Here is an 18,405-nt window from a genome sequence, read left to right as displayed (position 1 = left end):
AGGAGATAAATAGGCTAAAGTATACTTTTAGTCCTCTAACTTTATATAAGATTTTAATTTAATCCTTTAATTTTGTAAAATATATTTTCAGTCATTTAACTCTAATATCGTTAGTTTTAAATGATCATTTTGTTATTAATAATTGTTACTTTGAAAAAAACTAAACTTAGTATGTCAACATTTGAGAATATTTTATCAATATTTAAAAATTTAATATAAAAATTTATTGGGATAAAACTAACAATGTTAAAGTTAAGTGATTAAAAAGATATTTTATAAAATTAAAGAACTAAAATGAAATAATGTGTAAAGTTAAAGGACTAAATGTATACTTTAGTCAAGATAAATAATTTAAATCCTAGATCAATGAATTCTAAAATCACATTGCATGACCAAAGGATTAAATTGAAGGGGAAAAGTATATATTTAGCCTTATATATACTTAATGTATTTTTTTAAAATTAAATTAAGACATGTGGATCATTTATATATATATATATATATATTCTATAATAAACTCTTGCTATAAATACATTAAAATTGATTTTTTTTAATTTTATTAGATAAAAATACATTAAGTATATAAGGTTAAATACTTAAATCATGTTCTTGGAAAATGACAAAAAAAACCCTCCATTAAAATTTAAAAGCACCCCTAGCCATCGTTCTTGTTGCCATGGGAGCTCTACTAGATAGACTAACCCCAACCAGAACTCTAACCTCTGGCCAACAAAATAATTACTTAAAAGTGACCACGGGATTTGAACCCATGAGTACATCACCTCTTAATTCACCAAAATCAATATAACCACTAAACGATTGGTATTATTAATCATATGTTGCAAAATGTTATATATAAATAAACCAAGTTCCTAAATGAAGTTCACTAACACAATGATGACTTATTAAAACCATAACTTAACTTGTAATTTTAGTAATGTATAGACTATTAATTCATTACAAGAACTTTTTAACAATCTCATTTAAATATCCAATTGTTTTATGCAAGTACACAAGTCGTAACAAATAATGCAATGTGAATAGAGTATCATTCTCACATAAATTTCATTTGTCTTTAAAAATATGATCAAACAAATGATATTTCTAATTCAATTAAATTGAGCAAAGCACAATTAGTTGGACAAGATTGATTGCTTCAATTATATTAAAAACTAGAAAATAAAGAAAAGCAAATGTTTATTAGACTAATCAAGAATGAAATGGGACTTTGGATATTATTTGTTTCCCTTGAATTTAATTCATAATACTAAAGTTACATTCTCTCATAAATGTTCTTAATCTCTTGCTTAAGCCCATTTTTAAGTTTCAACCTTAATATTGTTACACAAGGTTAGAAAGTATATTTTTATCTTACTAATAAAACCATTCATTTATTATGCAAACTTAAAGTTTTTACATTGTTTGATCCAAGTTTTACACTCAAGCTAGTATTCTTGATTATCATCAAGTGAATAAAATATCTAAATTATGGCCAATCACTCAAAAGTATTAAGAAAAGAGTAAAACAAACACTTATATATAATGAATCATAAAAAAGATAGGAGAAAGTTAGTGTTAATCAATCCATACAAGCATTTGAAATAATTCTAGAACAAAAGTATTTAACTACTTATAATTATTCAAAAGCTACAAATATACATGATATTCAAACCCATATCATATTACAAGTACAAGAAAGGAAAGGGGGGAATAAAAAGAACCAAAGAAATGGAGCTTCAAATGTCTTCAAAGCTTCAATCTCTTAATCTCAACTCTCTCAAAGCCAAAACTCTAGCAAAACCAAGCTCTTCAAGTGTCTCAAAATCTAAAGAATGCGTTCCAAGTCAAATCAACACACACAACATACACATATATATATATATATTCTAACCTTAACTTCTTCAGCTTATGATCGAAACGTTTCGTTTTGTTGTCAATGGCAAAAGTTGCAACTCTATTAACGATTTTGGTTTGTTCTATACACTTTTCCCATTTGTTGTGACTATTCATGTTTTCATCTAATTTTTTCATCTTTAAACTTTTCCAAAGCATCATCAAAGCACTAGAAAATGCCTTCAACATAACCTTAATTAAACAAAAATAGTGGAATTTTTTTCCAAAACTATCAATATAAAGTCATTTGGGTGCAAAACCAAATATATAAGATGCACATTTGTTCCTAATTTGAATATTCAAAATATGTATAGATGCGCTAAAATATATTAAAATCCAAGAAAATTGTACCGAAATGACATGAAATTTTAGAAGTTAACGCCAATTTTGTTGAATTATTATGATAAATGGTACTCAATAAAACCATAACTTCACTTTTTTATTTTGGTAATTATTACTTGTTCACTCATTAAAGAAACTTGTTGGAATATGCTTGTTATTCTTCTATGATATATATATATATATATATATAGATGAGTTTACCATGGAAATTTGAATCATCTAATACTTAAAATTAGACATGCTTTTCTTTTAACAAAATTTCTTATAAAAAAATGAAGTGCATGTGTAAAAAATTGGCCCATAGTTTAAAAAATGTACAACAATATTAAATTTTACTTTTGAATTAAATGGCTGACATTAATCAATAACCTGAAGTTATAAGTGAGATCAAACTTTCAAGCTCCCATCCTACTTATAGGAGAATTTGTATCCACTAGGCTATAAGACTATTGTCATAACAATATAAAATAGAATCTCTTATAAATTCAAACCATGATATATTACTTCATATTTGATCGTGATTAAATCAATGTTGTAAATATATGATAATTTTCTTTTTTTGTGAGTGCAAGTAGACCTTGCCAATAGTATAGATTTTCTCCTCTGAGTACTCAAGACAAATGTACAAGAGCTCACATTTGAATCATCAACTATTCACTCAAATAATGAGAGCCCCTACCTCTACACTAATTGAGTTTATTACTAATAATTTTAAATAAGGACAAAAAATAACACACACAAAGGGCTGTGCAAAAGTCTTTTGGTCTTATCTAATCTGGTCCAACTTGAGACAACCCAGTCCTGTCCGATCCGGATGAAAACTGGTCTTTCAAGACTAAAAATACTAGACTCATTCTTCAAGTTGGACCAGACAAGAGACTAAGCATCTAGACCACTTGATCCAGTCCAGTCTTATAAAATTATTTAATATAATTATAATTAATTTATTAATTATTATTAGAATAAGTTGATTTATAATAATAATTAGTAATTTTTTTTTTCTATAATTGTGAAGTTATGGATATTGAGCAAAATTCCCGCATTGAGCAATCTCAATCTTCTCCTTTTATTAGTTAAATGTGTTATTAACTTAGTGTAATGGACTTTAAACATGTTGAAGGTTGTTTAACTTGAATCATATGTGTTATAACTAAAATACTTTTTGTTGTTATTGGAGATTTTTATGAATTTATAGTTGTTGTTATTGTAGTGATAAATTTTATATGATTATAAGTAATTTTATTATGTTAATTGAGTTTATTAGGTTGAAATAAATTGCTACCTCTAGTAGAAGAAAAAGGAAAAAAAACAAAGTGAGATACTGGACAAGACTGAGACCAGTCTCTTAGTCCTATAGGACCAGTCCAGTCCTATTCAACTTTGGATTATATCAAGACCAGACTAGATCATGAGTTATCTAACTCAGTCTTTTTCATGAAAATGACAAAACTTCGGGTCAAGCCAAAGTATTGTCTGATATATCCTTTGTGCAACTCTACACACACACACATTGATTCCAAATAAAATAAAATTAACTAAAATTATAAAGTGAGTAAAGATGACAAAAAAAATAAGGATGTGTAATATTTCTATAATTAGGATATATAATTTTTTTTTTTGGTTTCCTATAGATATCTTCCTATTGAAATCAATCTTGCTTGGAATCACTAGGCACAAAATTTGAGCACTTCTCCAAGTGAGAATTCAAATTTTGATTTGCTATATTATAAAAAACTTGCCCCCCCCAGAACTAGGATCCTGGCTCGAGACGCAATGGCAAAGCGAAGATCCTTAGCACAAGAAATTTTATTTTTTGTTTATTCCAAATCCACTATTTGTATTTTCTTCTATTTTTTTCTTTATTTCTTAAATTAACTTTTAGCTGCACACTTGAAAGTGCAATGCGTTAGCAAAAAAACATTTAACGAGTTTACTCTTGAATCTTAAATCTTCATTCTTTATTGACTTTTTTTTTACTAGTATTTGGGATAAGGGCAACTAGATTTGGTTTAGTCAAATTAAGGGTTTTTTATTTTTAAAGAATTAATAAATAATATTGGTATTTGAGCTAATAATATTCACTAGGCTTTGAGTTAAAAAATAAAATTTTAGACTTGGGTTAATAAGGAGTGCAAAGTACAAGAATAAGAGGATTCAAACTGTAAAATATAAAAACTCATATCTCTATACATGGCATTTTTCCCATACCCCCCCCCCCCAAAAAAAACTACACGTGGGCTGGGGCTTCATCACAGCACTAAACCCAACATTCATTGGTTTAGTATATGTAATTATTGCCATCGCTACGTTTCGTTTTTGATTAAAACCAGAAGGCCCAAATACAATAATTTTTTCGGCCTGATGAGTGGTGATGATAGCCACTGAATTTGGCACTCCGCATTATGGAGCCCAGAAAAGCCCAAGATAAACAAACCAATTAAAAGTCCAATAACAAGATTGCATCAACTTCAAGTGATACTTAATGCCAATGGGGTCAATACTTCAACGACCCTTGCATGTAATAGTTTCCCTTGGTCCTCTTGAATCACAGCCAAGTTTTTCCTTTGTTTTTCCATACGTTCAATAATTGCATGACATTAAGTATTTAGTTAATTTATCCGGTCCATTATTTTGATCGTTACCGTTCAGTATTATATAATGTGATGTGATCCGAAGTTAAAGGAAAAATGCAAAAGTGTGTACTGCTTGATCAAGATTATCGTAAATGGAAAGGTATAATAGATAGAGATACAAAAATGAGTGGAGTTGAAGATAAAAGTTTAAAGAGAAGAAATTCGATGCAATTAATTAATGAGGTCGGAGGAATGACACTTACACATCAAAAGATTGATTTGATGATATTTACATTACAAAAAAATTATTTAAAAAATAAATTGAAAATATCGATTTAGACAGTTATAATTGAATACCTTAATTGAAATAAATATAAAGTTATATTTACATCACATTTTCTAAATTTGAGAAATTAAAATATATACAATTGAGCCAAAAATATATTAAAATTTAAAAAAATATATGTTCAAATGAGTGAATGACATAAAATTTTAAAGGTTAACATTCATCTTAAAAGACTAACCTATTAAAAAGGAGAGTCTCATAAACTCATAATCTTCATTTCGCTTGTGAAACTTCATGAAATTGGACTCATAATATTGTCCCTTGAGGAAGGTTTGCATGACAATTAAAAAAAAATCATCAACATCAACATCAATGTATGTTATAAAAATAAAATCAGGTGGTACTATTGTAACACTTATAATCTAACCTTATTTTAAGTAAATATATAAGCAAATATATGATGGTAAAAATTAATGGAAAAATTGCAATTAAGGATCTCTTAGGGAAATTTGTTGCCATAAGGACATATCAAATTTGTAGTGGATATTGTCTTGTGAAAATATGTATATGTCGTTATTAAAAAAAATTGAACATTAACTTATTAAATTTATAAGAAAACCTAACAAAAAATGCAAGTTAAAGTTTAGCTCTTAATAACAACATATACATGTTTTTACAAGACAATATATATATTTATTTGATGCAAAACTAATGAGCTCTTATTGTGATGAATTTCCTTAAGAGTCTTCAATGTCATTCTCCCAAAATTAGTCAGTTTGATTATAACATCATAATGGATAAAATTTTAGCAAAATTAACTATTATCAATCAAATGGGCTCCAAATAATAATTTTGAATTAAACACTCCTCTACTTCCATTCAAAAGACAATATTCGTTGGTCCTTTAAGGTTTTTTTCAAAATTAATAAAATATTTATAACTTAGTTTTTAAAAACACCTTTGTCTCTCTTTAACTCCTAGTTTAATTGATAGCTTTTCTATCTTTTCTCCCTCCCCTAATGAATGATTTTATCAATCAACGATGATTTTGAAAAGTTGTAAATTAAATTTTTTTGCAAGCATTTAACTAATTGTAATATTTTTTTTAATCTCATGAACATAGTTGCTAAGGCCTTCTTATAAAACAGACATAGGAAATATTGAAATTCAAATTTTGAATTCCAATATGTTCAACTCTTTAATGACAAAAGTGGAATTAAAATTTTCCCCTACCCAAACTTCAATCCCAATTTCAAATAGGTCATTAAATGGCTTGGAAATAACACCATGATGGTTAGAATTGAATAAGATAGCTAGTTCAACTAATAACAAGTTTTTAGTATAGTCTAACCAACTATAAGAACTAGAGAAAAAGTGAATTAACTAAGACAGAGTCCATCAAAATAATGAAAATTAATAAAATTGGTCAAGAATCAATTTTTCACTTTTTTTAGAAAAATCTCAATAGTCCAAAACAATACTATTTTATGTTTATATATTTTTTGTGATTGGTTCTTCTCCAGTGTTATAAAATGTGTGTGTGTGTGATGATTCAATGGTAATTTTTATTAGTCATGGAAACTTGTATTAATTTGTTACAAAATTAATGTGACATACTCCCTCCATTTTTAAATATAAGCAAATTTTAACCAACTCCCATAGTTTTAAAAAGTTTGTTAATCATACTAATTATGTTTGAAATTGAAAAGTTTAGACTAAAATATCTTGTAAATCTTGGTAAGTTGTGATGAAAACGAATAATATTTTATCATAATGTTGGTAGGATTAATCATAAACTTGCCATGTATTATAAGAAGAATGAATAAATATTGTCTTAAATATTTTTATTTTGCATATATATATATATATATTCTTTAAATTTTATATTACTTTAATTAAAATTGGTCTAACCATGCAAGGTTCAATATCCCGACTAGTTGAATGCTTACTTAGTTCTTCAACATTGAAAATAACTGCTTTGACCCTTGAAATCATTTTCAAACACATTTGTGACAACATGAGAATTTGCAAGTTGCAACATTATATAAAGGCCAGATAACTCCCAACTGTGCTCTTTTCATTCTACACCAAAAAGAAATAAACCCTAAGTAGCTAAGATGTTGGCCAAGTTATTATTAGTTGTGTTTTTGGTTTCTATTGAGTTTTTTCTGATTCCAACAACCTCTCTTGCACATGTGAAGCCATCAATTTACCAACACAAATGGCCTCAATCTGTCAAAGATTCTACACCAACACTGCATGGAAATACAAACTACCATTGATCCAAGCACCACCGCTAAATAACTCTCCACCAAGAGTCAAGCCGCTAAGCACTCTAGAAAATGAGCCTAAAACTAAAGCACATGATGAGGTTCCACCAAAATACAAGCCACCTTCAAAGTACAAGCCACTCAATGCCAATTAGTTGGTGATCATTTTCATCATTGAAAACCTAAATAAAGCATATATTTTATGTGTGTATGTTGGAATAAGACTTCTTTCCACTCACATGTAAATGTAATGTTCCTTTTTAGGGATATCATGAATAAGTACTGCGTACACTTGTGTGTTTGTGCGTACTCCCTATGTTATTGTTATTTAAGAAATATATAATTCAATGCCAATTGATCAACTTTTTCTCCCAATTATTTTACTATCATTTACTATGTTTAATTCTATATATAAATCATTTTTAATTACATCACCACAATCAAATAAAAGTAGTTGAATTATTGATTTTTTTTTGGAGAAGAAACAAGTAAAAAAGAAATTGACTAATAGAAAGGATAAAATTAAAAAAAAATATGAAAGTCTATCTTTTCATTCAAAGTAATTTATATAATTATTTTTAAATAATAATTAAATAAAATTATTTATTTTTTTAATAAAATTCACAAACAATAAAACGTTCTATTTCATTTCATCCCATCCCACTACACTCCATTATATTTTATTAATGGTTGTTCTTTTCATTTTATTATATACTCTTAAATATACCCCAAGTGTATAGTACAGAAACATTTTTAAATGTTTATAATTTTATTTTTAGGAAAATAAATTTGTAAAATATTATTATCATATTTTTTTGCTATTTGTAATCTTATTAAATAATCTTATAATTTGAGATGAATTAAGTATTTTTCAATTATTATATTCATAAATCTTTTATTTTTAACATGTTTTTATCAATTTTTTAAATATTATTTTTTGCCTTCTCCATTCTCCAGAAGTACATTCTTCCCTCCCTCTTCAGTTCACAATGCCGTCCTCATTCTCTTAACTATTGTGCGTATTTCATTCCCATGCCCTACTCATTCATCTCGTCCATGATTTACATTTTCCTATGTGCAAATTGTGGTTCAGCCATCTATCACCGTCAACAATCTAGAGATCCCGAAGCCAGTGTCGATCTAGTCGATCTACCTTAAACTCGTCTTCATAATCAACTTCGCACCTCGCAGCATTCAGATCGGGTATGCATCGATCTGTGCTTCTTCATGTGCAAATTAGGCTTTGATCCTCCTCCTCATAATCGATTTGATCGCGAACGAAGCCCAACTTCTGGACTATTAAGCTTAGGCCCAGAGGTGGAGTCAGGCCCATTTAGAGACTAGCTACGCAATCAGTTTCCTTCCAATTCCATGACTCTGCAGAGCATCGCTGGCTTTCCTTCTCCCTTCCCTGAGCGCGCAAGGGGTGGCTGGTAAAGCTGCGTGTAATTGTAAAGCTAACTTTACTAACCTTCCTGCCAAGCGAATAGTATAGTAGTAATGGTCTATTTAGTTTCCATGCCTCTTTCACTGCACATAAGTGATGGCGTATTCGTTGGTGTCGAATTGGGCAATCTAAGTTGAATATCTTGTCCACCCAAGCTGGATTTTTCAAAATAGATCCACTGATGTTTATGATAATGCAAGGTTTTTGGCTGCCCCTGTTTGGGTAAGTTTGCAGTTTTTTTTTTTGGCTTCTACGGTGACAAAAAACTTGGTGATGTTTTTCTTGGGAACCATGATAAGTGATGTGTCTTGGAGTAAGTTTTTCAATGTTGAGGCATGTCGTTGTTTGTTCTGGCGGAATTGGTTATGGGTTCTTTATCCAGTAAGGTAGTGCAATGGATTTTCAGGTTGTGTATAACAGGGGTATGGTGTTGTGATAGCCATGTATGGTTTAGATGGCTCTCCTTGATGTTATGAGTTGATGGTGCATTCTTGGTTTTCAGGCGAAGGTGAAGAAGGACAACGGTGAGCCGCGAATAAATGAAGAAATCACTGCTCATTTTATCAGGCTTGTTGTTGGTGATGGTAAATATATTACTCGTCCTCATATTCGCTAAGGTAAATCGTTTATTTTTGTAAAATGGTTGCCGTGGTTGTGGGCACGGCACGGCTCTTTTCAGTCTAATAGTGAATACCTTCAGTAAGAATGATTATAATTCAATTGGTAATCAAACATCAACTTATTAGGGTGTGGTTGTATTGGCTGTTAATTACTAATTTGGAGAAGGGGATTGCAAGTGCAGCCATATACTGAGATCAATCATCTTATATTGAAAGGGGTAAACTGCTAAAACTGTGGATTGTAGTTTTAAAAATTTGCAAGAACATAAAGCTACCAGCCAATTTAATGAGATTCGTTCACTCATCATAAACAATTGCTTTCTCTTGCTTTTTTTAAGCAATTGTGGCTAAGATTAACAAGAATATAGTATGGAGCATGCTTAGGAAGTTAGGATAAGACTGGTAAAGGATTTATATTCATGCGCGTATAATAAATGATTGATGTCTGAAACACAGAGTATAGACATGTGTGGTATTATACTATTTTAAATTAACAATGGAATTGCAAAGATCAGTACTTGCATATCTGGGAGCTTGTTAATGTGCAAGCAAGTTTTTGTATTAATGCAGGACATTCAATTGTTTTGAGGCTTGAAGCACTGCAACGCACTAGGAGGCTCAAGCTTGATTTGGTGGAGGTAAATTTTTTAGGTCTTTTTCCATGCTATCTGAGAATTCAAATGCGTAAACAGAAGCACTGAGTTGAAATGGGCAATGAACAAAATATTTTAGTATGCTGAAGGCTTTATTGATTTTGGCTATATTTGTGGAACTATTAAAGTATTGTGTGAGGGTTGGACTTTGAGTCTTCAATCTTAAGATGAGGAAGAGAGACTTTGTCTAATTTCATTTGGCTATAAATTTTGAGCAAAAATAAGAAGCTCTATTTTCTTTCAATGAAAAGAAGTATCTCTCATATTTGGGCTATATACTTAACTTATATAATGGTCACCTCACCTCTTTGCTGACATATAATTTTTGTTTTTCTCAGAAACTCTGAGCACTATGTTTAGCCTTGTAAAAAAGAATATGGGTAGAATGGTTAGATTCAGCACATAAGAACGGTTCTACTGGCATTCATAAATTATACTATGTATATTAGATTTGTTTTTCTCAAATCTTTCACTGCAGCCTCTATGATTTTGATAATGTTGTGCAAGTTCAGAAAAATGCAAAACCATCTGATCTGCAAAATTATGGACTACCACAAGGAAAAGTACAAACAGAAAGAAAGGGAAAAGGAGTGTGCTAATTGCAAGGCACCATGTGCTTGCTGCTGTTTACTAGTAGAAATTATAGATGAAGATTAGGATTTTGTAAAAGAATAGGAGGGTATAATTTAATATTTTGTACCTATTTTTGTTACTCTAATTTAAAAAGATAGTTCTCATGTATATGAGTTGTTTTAATGTTATTTATTGTGTCGCATAATTCATATAGCCGACGTCACCTAATAGGATAAGGTTTGTTGTTGTTGTTTTAATATATTATTTATCACATGCTGTCAGAGTTGAGTTTGAGAAAAAGGGGTGGCAAGGAAATGTGCTTTTTCACAAATGCTGTAAGTTCGCTTTCTATATTCCTTCTTCCTTACTACATCTTTGTTTCCTGTCATTCTATGTTGAGTTTCTTTGTTATCTAATGAACTTGAAGAAAAGGTAAATTTCTTGTTTTGACATTTTCATCTTATCTTCTCAGGAATTATAAGACCTGAAGATGAAAGCAGATGTGGTTAAAAAAATAATGGAGAAGGGCTACCCAGTGAAGGTACTTTTCTACCTCCACATGTGATATTTAATTGGTTTTTGTTCTGGGTGTTCCTATTGGACAAACAGAAGAAAAAAAGAGTAGGCTGCTCATGGATAGTATTTCTTTGAATTTTAGTATATCTGTTTGTTAGGCAAGGTTTAGGTATGCATCTGATTTGCTAATCATTAAATGCTCATAGGTCATTTGATCTAAATTATGATGTGCGATGCTATTTCCATATCTCCCCACTCAGAAGTTGACACCGGAGCGTAAAAAACCCAGTAAACAACGTCTTGCCAATATCTGCATTGTCAAATCCATCCTCAAAGCTTCCTCCATTGGTCAAATTTCACAAGCTGTTTCTTCTTTGGACCTCTTAGTTATCAAAGGCATTCGCTTACCATCCCGCATTCTCGCACATCTCTTACAGCAGTGTGCAGAGACTAAGTCTTTCAGAGAGGGCAAACTAGTTCATCTTCATCTGAAGCTGACTGGTCTGAAACGACCCACAACCTTTTTAGCTAACCATTTAATATATATGTACTTCAGGTGTGGGCATCACATAGAAGCATGCAAAGTGTTCAATAAAATGGAGGTGAGAAATCTGTACTCATGGAATAGTATGCTTTCTGGGTATGTTAAATTAGGGATGATAAATCAAGCTAGAAGATGGTTCGATGAAATGCCTGAGAGGGATTGTATATCTTGGAATACAATGGTCATTGGTTATGCACAGAATGGGAACTTTGATGAGGCTTTGGGGTTTTATAGACAGTTGAGAAGATTGTCTATAGGCTATAATGAATTTAGTTTTGCAGGTGTCTTGACCGCCTGTGTGAAATTGAAAGAATTTGAACTTTCAAGGCAGATCCATGGGCAAGTTTTAGTTGCTGGATTTTCATCCAATGTGGTTATATCAAGTTCACTTCTTGATGCATATGCAAAGTGTGGTGAAATGGAAGATGCTAGGAGGTTATTTGATGAAATGCCCCTCAAGGATGTTTTTGTGTGGACTACATTAGTTTCAGGTTATGCCAATCAGGGGGATATGCAATCAGCTACTGAACTTTTCCATCAGATGCCTCAAAAGAATTCTATTTCATGGACATCTTTGATTGGCGGTTATGCCAAATTGGGTTTGGGTCATGAAGCACTTGAAGTTTTTAGAAAGATGATCATGCATCATGTTAAACCAGATCAATTTACATACAGTAGCTGTCTATCTGCTTGTTCAATCAGCGCTTCATTCAAACTCGGGAAACAAATACATGCTCATCTAGTTCGAAATAACATCAGAATTAATAATATTGTTGTTAATGGTATTATTGACATGTACTCAAAATGTGGCAGCATGGAAAATGCCAAGACAATATTCCATGTCATGGGAGATAAGCAAGATGTGGTGATTTGGAACACCATGATTGCTGCACTAGCTCACCATGGTTATGGTATGGAAGCAATTTTGTTGCTGAAAGAACTGCTAACATCGGGGGTGAAACCAAACAGGGTCACTTTTGTTGTCATTCTAAATGCATGCAGTCATTCAGGTCTTGTGCAAGAAGGAATTGAGTTTTTCAATTCCATGAATCGTGATCATGCTTTAGTTCCAGACGAAGAACACTATGCATGTCTTATTGATCTTTTGGGGCGAGCTGGATGTTTCAATGAATTGATGAAGCATCTTCAGAAGATGGATTGTAAACCAGGCGAACATGTTTTGAATGCGTTGCTTGGTGTGTGTAGAATTCATGGAAATATAGACATAGGAAGAGAAGCAGCCGAACACCTTATTGAATTGGAGCCTAAATCTTCTGCCGCCTATGTTATGCTTTCAAGTGTATATGCTGTACTTGGAAAATGGGAATTGGTGGAGAAAGTAAGACAGCTTATGGATGAGAGACGTGTGAAAAAAGAACTGGCCATTAGTTGGATTGAAATTGACAATGAGGTCCATGCTTTTACTGTATCTGATATATCACACCCTCTGAAGGAAACCATATACTTAGTTTTGGGGCACTTGAGTAACCAGATGGAAGACAATGTCTCGTTACCAAAGATTCCTTTGTGAAAGTCAGTGATCTTTTTAATCAGTAGGTCATTTTCTGGAAGAAGAGTTCCCTTAACGTTATTCTTTTCTTTATTGATACCAGATTTTGTAGCACCAAACCTCACATAGGTGATAGGCCTTTGATCGAGACACAAATAAGTCTTCACATTGACATACTCAAAAGACCTTGCCTTTAGGGAAAAAGAGCGAGGGATGGAGGGGAAGGGAATTAATGTAGGGAAGGCTTGTAGATTTCACGAAAGCTGTTATGCTTCCTTTTATTCCCAAATTTTTTGTGTATTTTTCTTTCAAATGATGAGGTAAATTTCAAGAAGTTAGTGCATCATTTTCCCCCCTTTCCCAGGAAATAAACATTAGCTTAAGAGAGGTTGTATTAGTTGGTAGCACCACAGGATTTGCTATTTTCAAACTGGAATAGAAATATTTGACTGTTATTACTTTTGGAGGTTCAGGGACACATCCTAGATCCAAGGGTTGTGGTGGTTGATTGGATATTAGTTAAATTTTGTTAAAATGTGATTTTGATTAATATAATGTGAGAGTATCTTTAGCATCTTGAAGTGAATCAAAAGGAAAGATCTTGCAAGAGTCCTAGTCATATTATTGATTGATTAATATTTTTCTCTTTCAATTTTGGTTCTAATATCAAGTTTCCTCGGCATTGCCGACCCTCAATATATCTCTTCAGTGTATAATCTCACGAGAGTCATTTTACATGCAACCGAGAAGTGTTGACATGTACTGCAACATGATGTCTCCGCTAAAGGTTTTCTCACATTAACATTACACTTCTCACGTGATTATAATATTTAGAAGCGAAAAATTATGTTTGATTTTTATTTTTAAAATGTTTTCAGTTTTCTAAAACAAAAAGAAAAACTTGTTTTGAGCAAGTATTTTGAATTTAAATGTTTTAAAACTATTCTAATTTTTTATTTTTGAAAATAAAAAATAGAAACGTCTTTAACAAAATTCGTTTCTTTGTTTTTAAAACATGGTAACATACTAATCTATCTATTGGAAATTACTGCTACTAATCTCTGCTGCTATTGTTGTCAAGTATTGTCAACCAACATTCATCATCGACTATAACTATTGATTGTTGCTGTCAACTACCATCACTAGCAATAAGGGGCTGAATCAGGGTCAATGTTACGGTGGCATCAAAAAATTTTAATAGAAAATAAATAATTATATAATATATGAAAAAAAATTAAGAATTGGCAAAGTAAAATTATATACTCCTTTATAAATTATTTTTAACATGTTTCACTAAAGCTCATGAAAATTTTAAAATTCAATAATTTTGTATAAAAATTTAACAAGTTTTTAATTTTGTTTTTATTAAATATATATGTTTTAATAACAAATTTTTTCACTAGAATTTCATAAGGATAAAAGAATAAACTTATGATAAAAAGTCAATGGCATATTTGTAAATGCATTTTTTTTATCTTATTTATAAGTCACTTCTAACATTTTCACTGAAATCAAGTAAAATTTTAAATTTTATTAACTCTATCTAAAACTTTAATAAATTTTTAAATTTATTTCTATTAAATATGTATACTTTTAAAAATAAAATACTTTAATATTTAATAACCTCCTTAACATTTAACAGAGGTAAAAGTGTGAAGTTGGATATAATAATCATTAAGATACCTTATAAATAGAACTAAAATAAATATTATTCTCCTATCATATAAATAGGATCAAAGGAATAAAAAAAAAAATTTCTCTTTTCGTCTTATATTAGAGAGTGTGTGTGTATATTAATCATAAAAAAATATGATAGGGAACACTCTTATTAACAATTTGTAGTTTTCAATCCTTATTCCAAAGCTAAATGCGCACCTTATTACCTTTGCAATGCCACATCATCAATCATATGCAAGCCTCTATAATTGTACACTAATATATGTGTGCCTTTGTGTGAATAGGGAACTTGGAAGTTTATCGTCTTGCTGCAATTCCCTGTGTTATGAAATGGCGGAACTTTTGGGGACCTTGCCAGCAGTTACTACTGCAGCCAAGTCTAGCCATCATTGGTCACCTTGGATTGCAACTATTCTCAGCCATGGCCAACTATACTAAAAATCATCGCCATTAACCAATATCAATCATTGTCAGTTGATCTTTTTAACTCAAATTATTTTTAAATTAATGTATTCAGACAAAATTTCCTTTTGTTTTGAAAAACAATTTTTAAAAAGTGATATATAAAATAGTTTTTTAAAACAAAAAATGAGAACAAAATCAAACAAACTCAAATAACATGGGCTGGATCTTTAATAATTTGATACACAGCTTTGGGAATATGGCCTAGCATTTTGTTGGTTAGGTGGGAGCTTGCCTGCAAAAACTATAAGGAAAAACACACGAAAGTCCCATATATGAATTTTAATATTTTAAAAATCTCATGAAATGTACAAATGATTTTTTGGTAAATGCTGGAAGGGATGTGAATGTTTGGAAGGTTTTGTTGTTGTTGTAAATACATGTTAAAATTTAATTACAACGAAAATTCGTAAAATTTTAAAATTATTTATACATTTCATAAGACTTTTAATATTAAAATTCATACTCCAGAAAAACCTCGTCCAACCCGCACAAATGCAAGCTGGCAGCTAAAATGACTTATTTATTTATTTTTATTCATTTCTAATGATTGAAGTGATAGCTTGTCCATCCAACAAAATCAGCCATCATTTTTTTTTTTTTTTACCTATGACCCTCATTTCCCAATTCAGGTACTTCCTTTTGCCTTGTATGTAAATGATAACTGTCAAAATTTTAGTGTTGAACACAAACAAATTCTACAAATTTTCGTATGTATTTTTGTAAAGGTTTTTTTTTATTATTTTCTATTAGAAACAATCTTATTAAAGACACTTTGTAAATGTTTTTTTCTTTTTTAGTTCTACCCCTTAAAGGATGATGCATACGCACTTAATGGTGCATTTACAAATTTATAAATTAATAAATTGTATTAAGCATTAATAACAAGAATATTTAAAACAAATTTTGACCAGGATTTTTCACCATTTAATGCTCTAGTCTTCCCATATCAAGCAGCCCTGTTCTTTATTTTAAACAGAATTTTTCCATTGTCTTTGTTCAAAGCATCAGTCAAAGCTGATCCGGGATGTTCATAAATTAGCCATTTTTTCCTCTTTTGTAGCCCTTAATATTATGTAGAATTGTTCTTTCTTTAATTCCCCTTCCATTTAAAGACTTGCTAAACCTTATGTATTCTAACTTTTTTTTTACTTGATATTTTAATAAAAAAGCAAAAATATTTCAGCAAAAAATTAATCTTGCGTGAAATTAAAAAAAAAAACAAACTTTTTTAAATCTTCGATTAAATATTGTGCTGAAATTCATAAGCCCTCACAATCACACATAGCTAGTAATTATCTCAATAAGCTTCATTGGTTAGCAGTGCTGAACCAGAATTGCAGATAACTAATCATCGTCATTAACAATAATAAAAACAAAGAATCAGCCAATCAGGGAGGGAATGGCTTGAAACCTTCGTTGACCATTTTGTCCAATGGTCCAAACAGAGGTTTCGGAAGATTTCCCCCATTCATACCACTCCCATCCATCACACTTGTTTGGTTCCATGTTCTTCGGTTCTTCATCTGCACCAGCCGGTTCGGCTCGCATCAAGATGGTCACGTAGTGACACGGCTTCGTTTCGTCGGAAACACGTTGTTCGTCACCTTTATGAACTCCGTTTTCGCGATCTCCATTCCCGTCTCCTCCTTCACTTCTCTGATTGCACATTCCTCGAAGCTCTCGCCTGAACCCAGAAGAAAGAAAATTCAAATTTCCCGAAAACAAACAGGTACAATCATCAAGAAAGAGAAGGGGAAAGAGAGTGACCAAACTCCAGGTGGCCGCCGGGAAGAGCAAAAGTCGAGTTGCCGACGGAGGAGCTTCGCCGCCGACCTAGGAGTACAGATCTTCCCTTCAGGAGGAACACCACCACGCTCACCCTCGGCCCCGGCGCCGCCGCGTCCTGATCATTCATCTTTTCGAAGCCACACAGAGTCTTTGACTGTGTCTTGTGCCGTTTTTGCCGTTCCGCTTCATCTTGATCTTATAGAAGCGACCATCGCGACGGTGTCGTTTCATGCGAAATTGCGAATGTTTTGGACTTTGGTCATACGTACTATTCCACATGCAAAGTCAAAAAGTTTTGGAAATGCGTGAAGTGCCGCGAGTCCCACTTCTCAGCTATATAATATAAACATTTGCATGTGTCTCCCTCAATACTTGGTTGACACGTAATACTTTTGTGGGTGCTTTACAGAAAATAAATAATTAAAATTTCCAATTCTTGGGCTCCAAGCCTTGTGCTTTCCTCTTTGTTTCCAGTGCCCCGTGTAAACTCTAATCAATGTCTTAGTAGAGAGATTTAATATATATAATAAAATTTTCAATTCTTGGGCTCCAAGCCTAGAGGCTTCCTCTTTCTTCCAATGCCCATATAAAATATAATTAATGTATTTGATAGAGATTAATATGTATAATAGGGTTAAAGCATATTTTAATTTTTAAACCTTCAACTTAATATTGATTAAGTTCCTAAAATTGTGATAATTTATAAATCTTTTTTCAAAGTTTATAAGTCATCCTTCAAAATTTTATAGCCAATATAAAAAAACATTCATTTATAAATAACAGATATATTAGTTAAGTTATATTTTTTAAAAAATGTGTAAATATCAAAAGTTGACTTATAAATTGTGTGTGAAAATTTGTAAAATAAAAATACTATTTTTTTAATTATTTGTTGGTACTGTTGCTAACAATGTAATTCATTAATTACTGTAAGGTCACCCTTATTAATCCAACTCTTAGACAACTCAACCCCTAGTAATCTTGAAATCAACATAAGAGGATTATCCAACTATGATTAACCATCTACAAGTAATTCAAAAACTAAAAGTACTTCTTTTGAAAATTGGGATCCCAAGTTTAAGTTTTAGTAAAACCAATCAAAAGTGAATCTATCAAGTCAAAATTCAAGAATAAATAATTATGGAAGTATGTGATATCATTTGATAATAAAAAAAACTTAAAACTAGTTGAAAAACATTAGAGTGGAAACATAGGAACGCGCGTGACATGTGCATATGCATTGTGGCT

The 18,405-nt window shown here is 31.1% G+C and overlaps 1 protein-coding gene and 1 pseudogene across 7 annotated transcripts; one reads left to right on the top strand and one right to left on the bottom strand.

Moving 5' to 3' along the window:
• Positions 1-8,354: 8,354 nt before the first annotated feature.
• Positions 8,355-13,685, top strand: LOC129297573 (pentatricopeptide repeat-containing protein At2g21090). Of its 7 annotated transcripts, none has more exons than XM_054935896.1 (6): positions 8,355-8,567; positions 9,314-9,428; positions 10,002-10,069; positions 10,940-10,992; positions 11,130-11,198; positions 11,434-13,685. In XM_054935896.1, the coding sequence occupies exons 5-6, from the start codon at positions 11,148-11,150 to the stop codon at positions 13,246-13,248; spliced, it is 1,866 nt and encodes a 621-aa protein (XP_054791871.1). In that variant the 5' UTR covers positions 8,355-8,567; positions 9,314-9,428; positions 10,002-10,069; positions 10,940-10,992; positions 11,130-11,147; the 3' UTR covers positions 13,249-13,685. The 7 variants fall into 7 exon arrangements, with proteins under 7 accessions (XP_054791871.1, XP_054791868.1, XP_054791870.1 ...); XM_054935893.1 differs by having other exon boundaries at positions 8,355-8,797; XM_054935895.1 differs by having other exon boundaries at positions 8,355-8,809.
• A 2,962-nt stretch (positions 13,686-16,647) lies between these two features.
• Positions 16,648-17,571, bottom strand: LOC129297572 (nudix hydrolase 1-like; annotated as a pseudogene).
• Positions 17,572-18,405: the final 834 nt, after the last annotated feature.

The sequence above is a fragment of the Prosopis cineraria genome, unplaced genomic scaffold, assembly GCF_029017545.1.
Source record: "Prosopis cineraria cultivar Desert tree isolate PC_DT_omini unplaced genomic scaffold, ASM2901754v1 PC559, whole genome shotgun sequence".
Lineage (NCBI taxonomy): Eukaryota > Viridiplantae > Streptophyta > Magnoliopsida > Fabales > Fabaceae > Prosopis > Prosopis cineraria.
The sequence above is the reverse complement of the archived record's forward strand: the minus strand, read 5'-3'. Positions and strand labels throughout refer to the sequence as shown.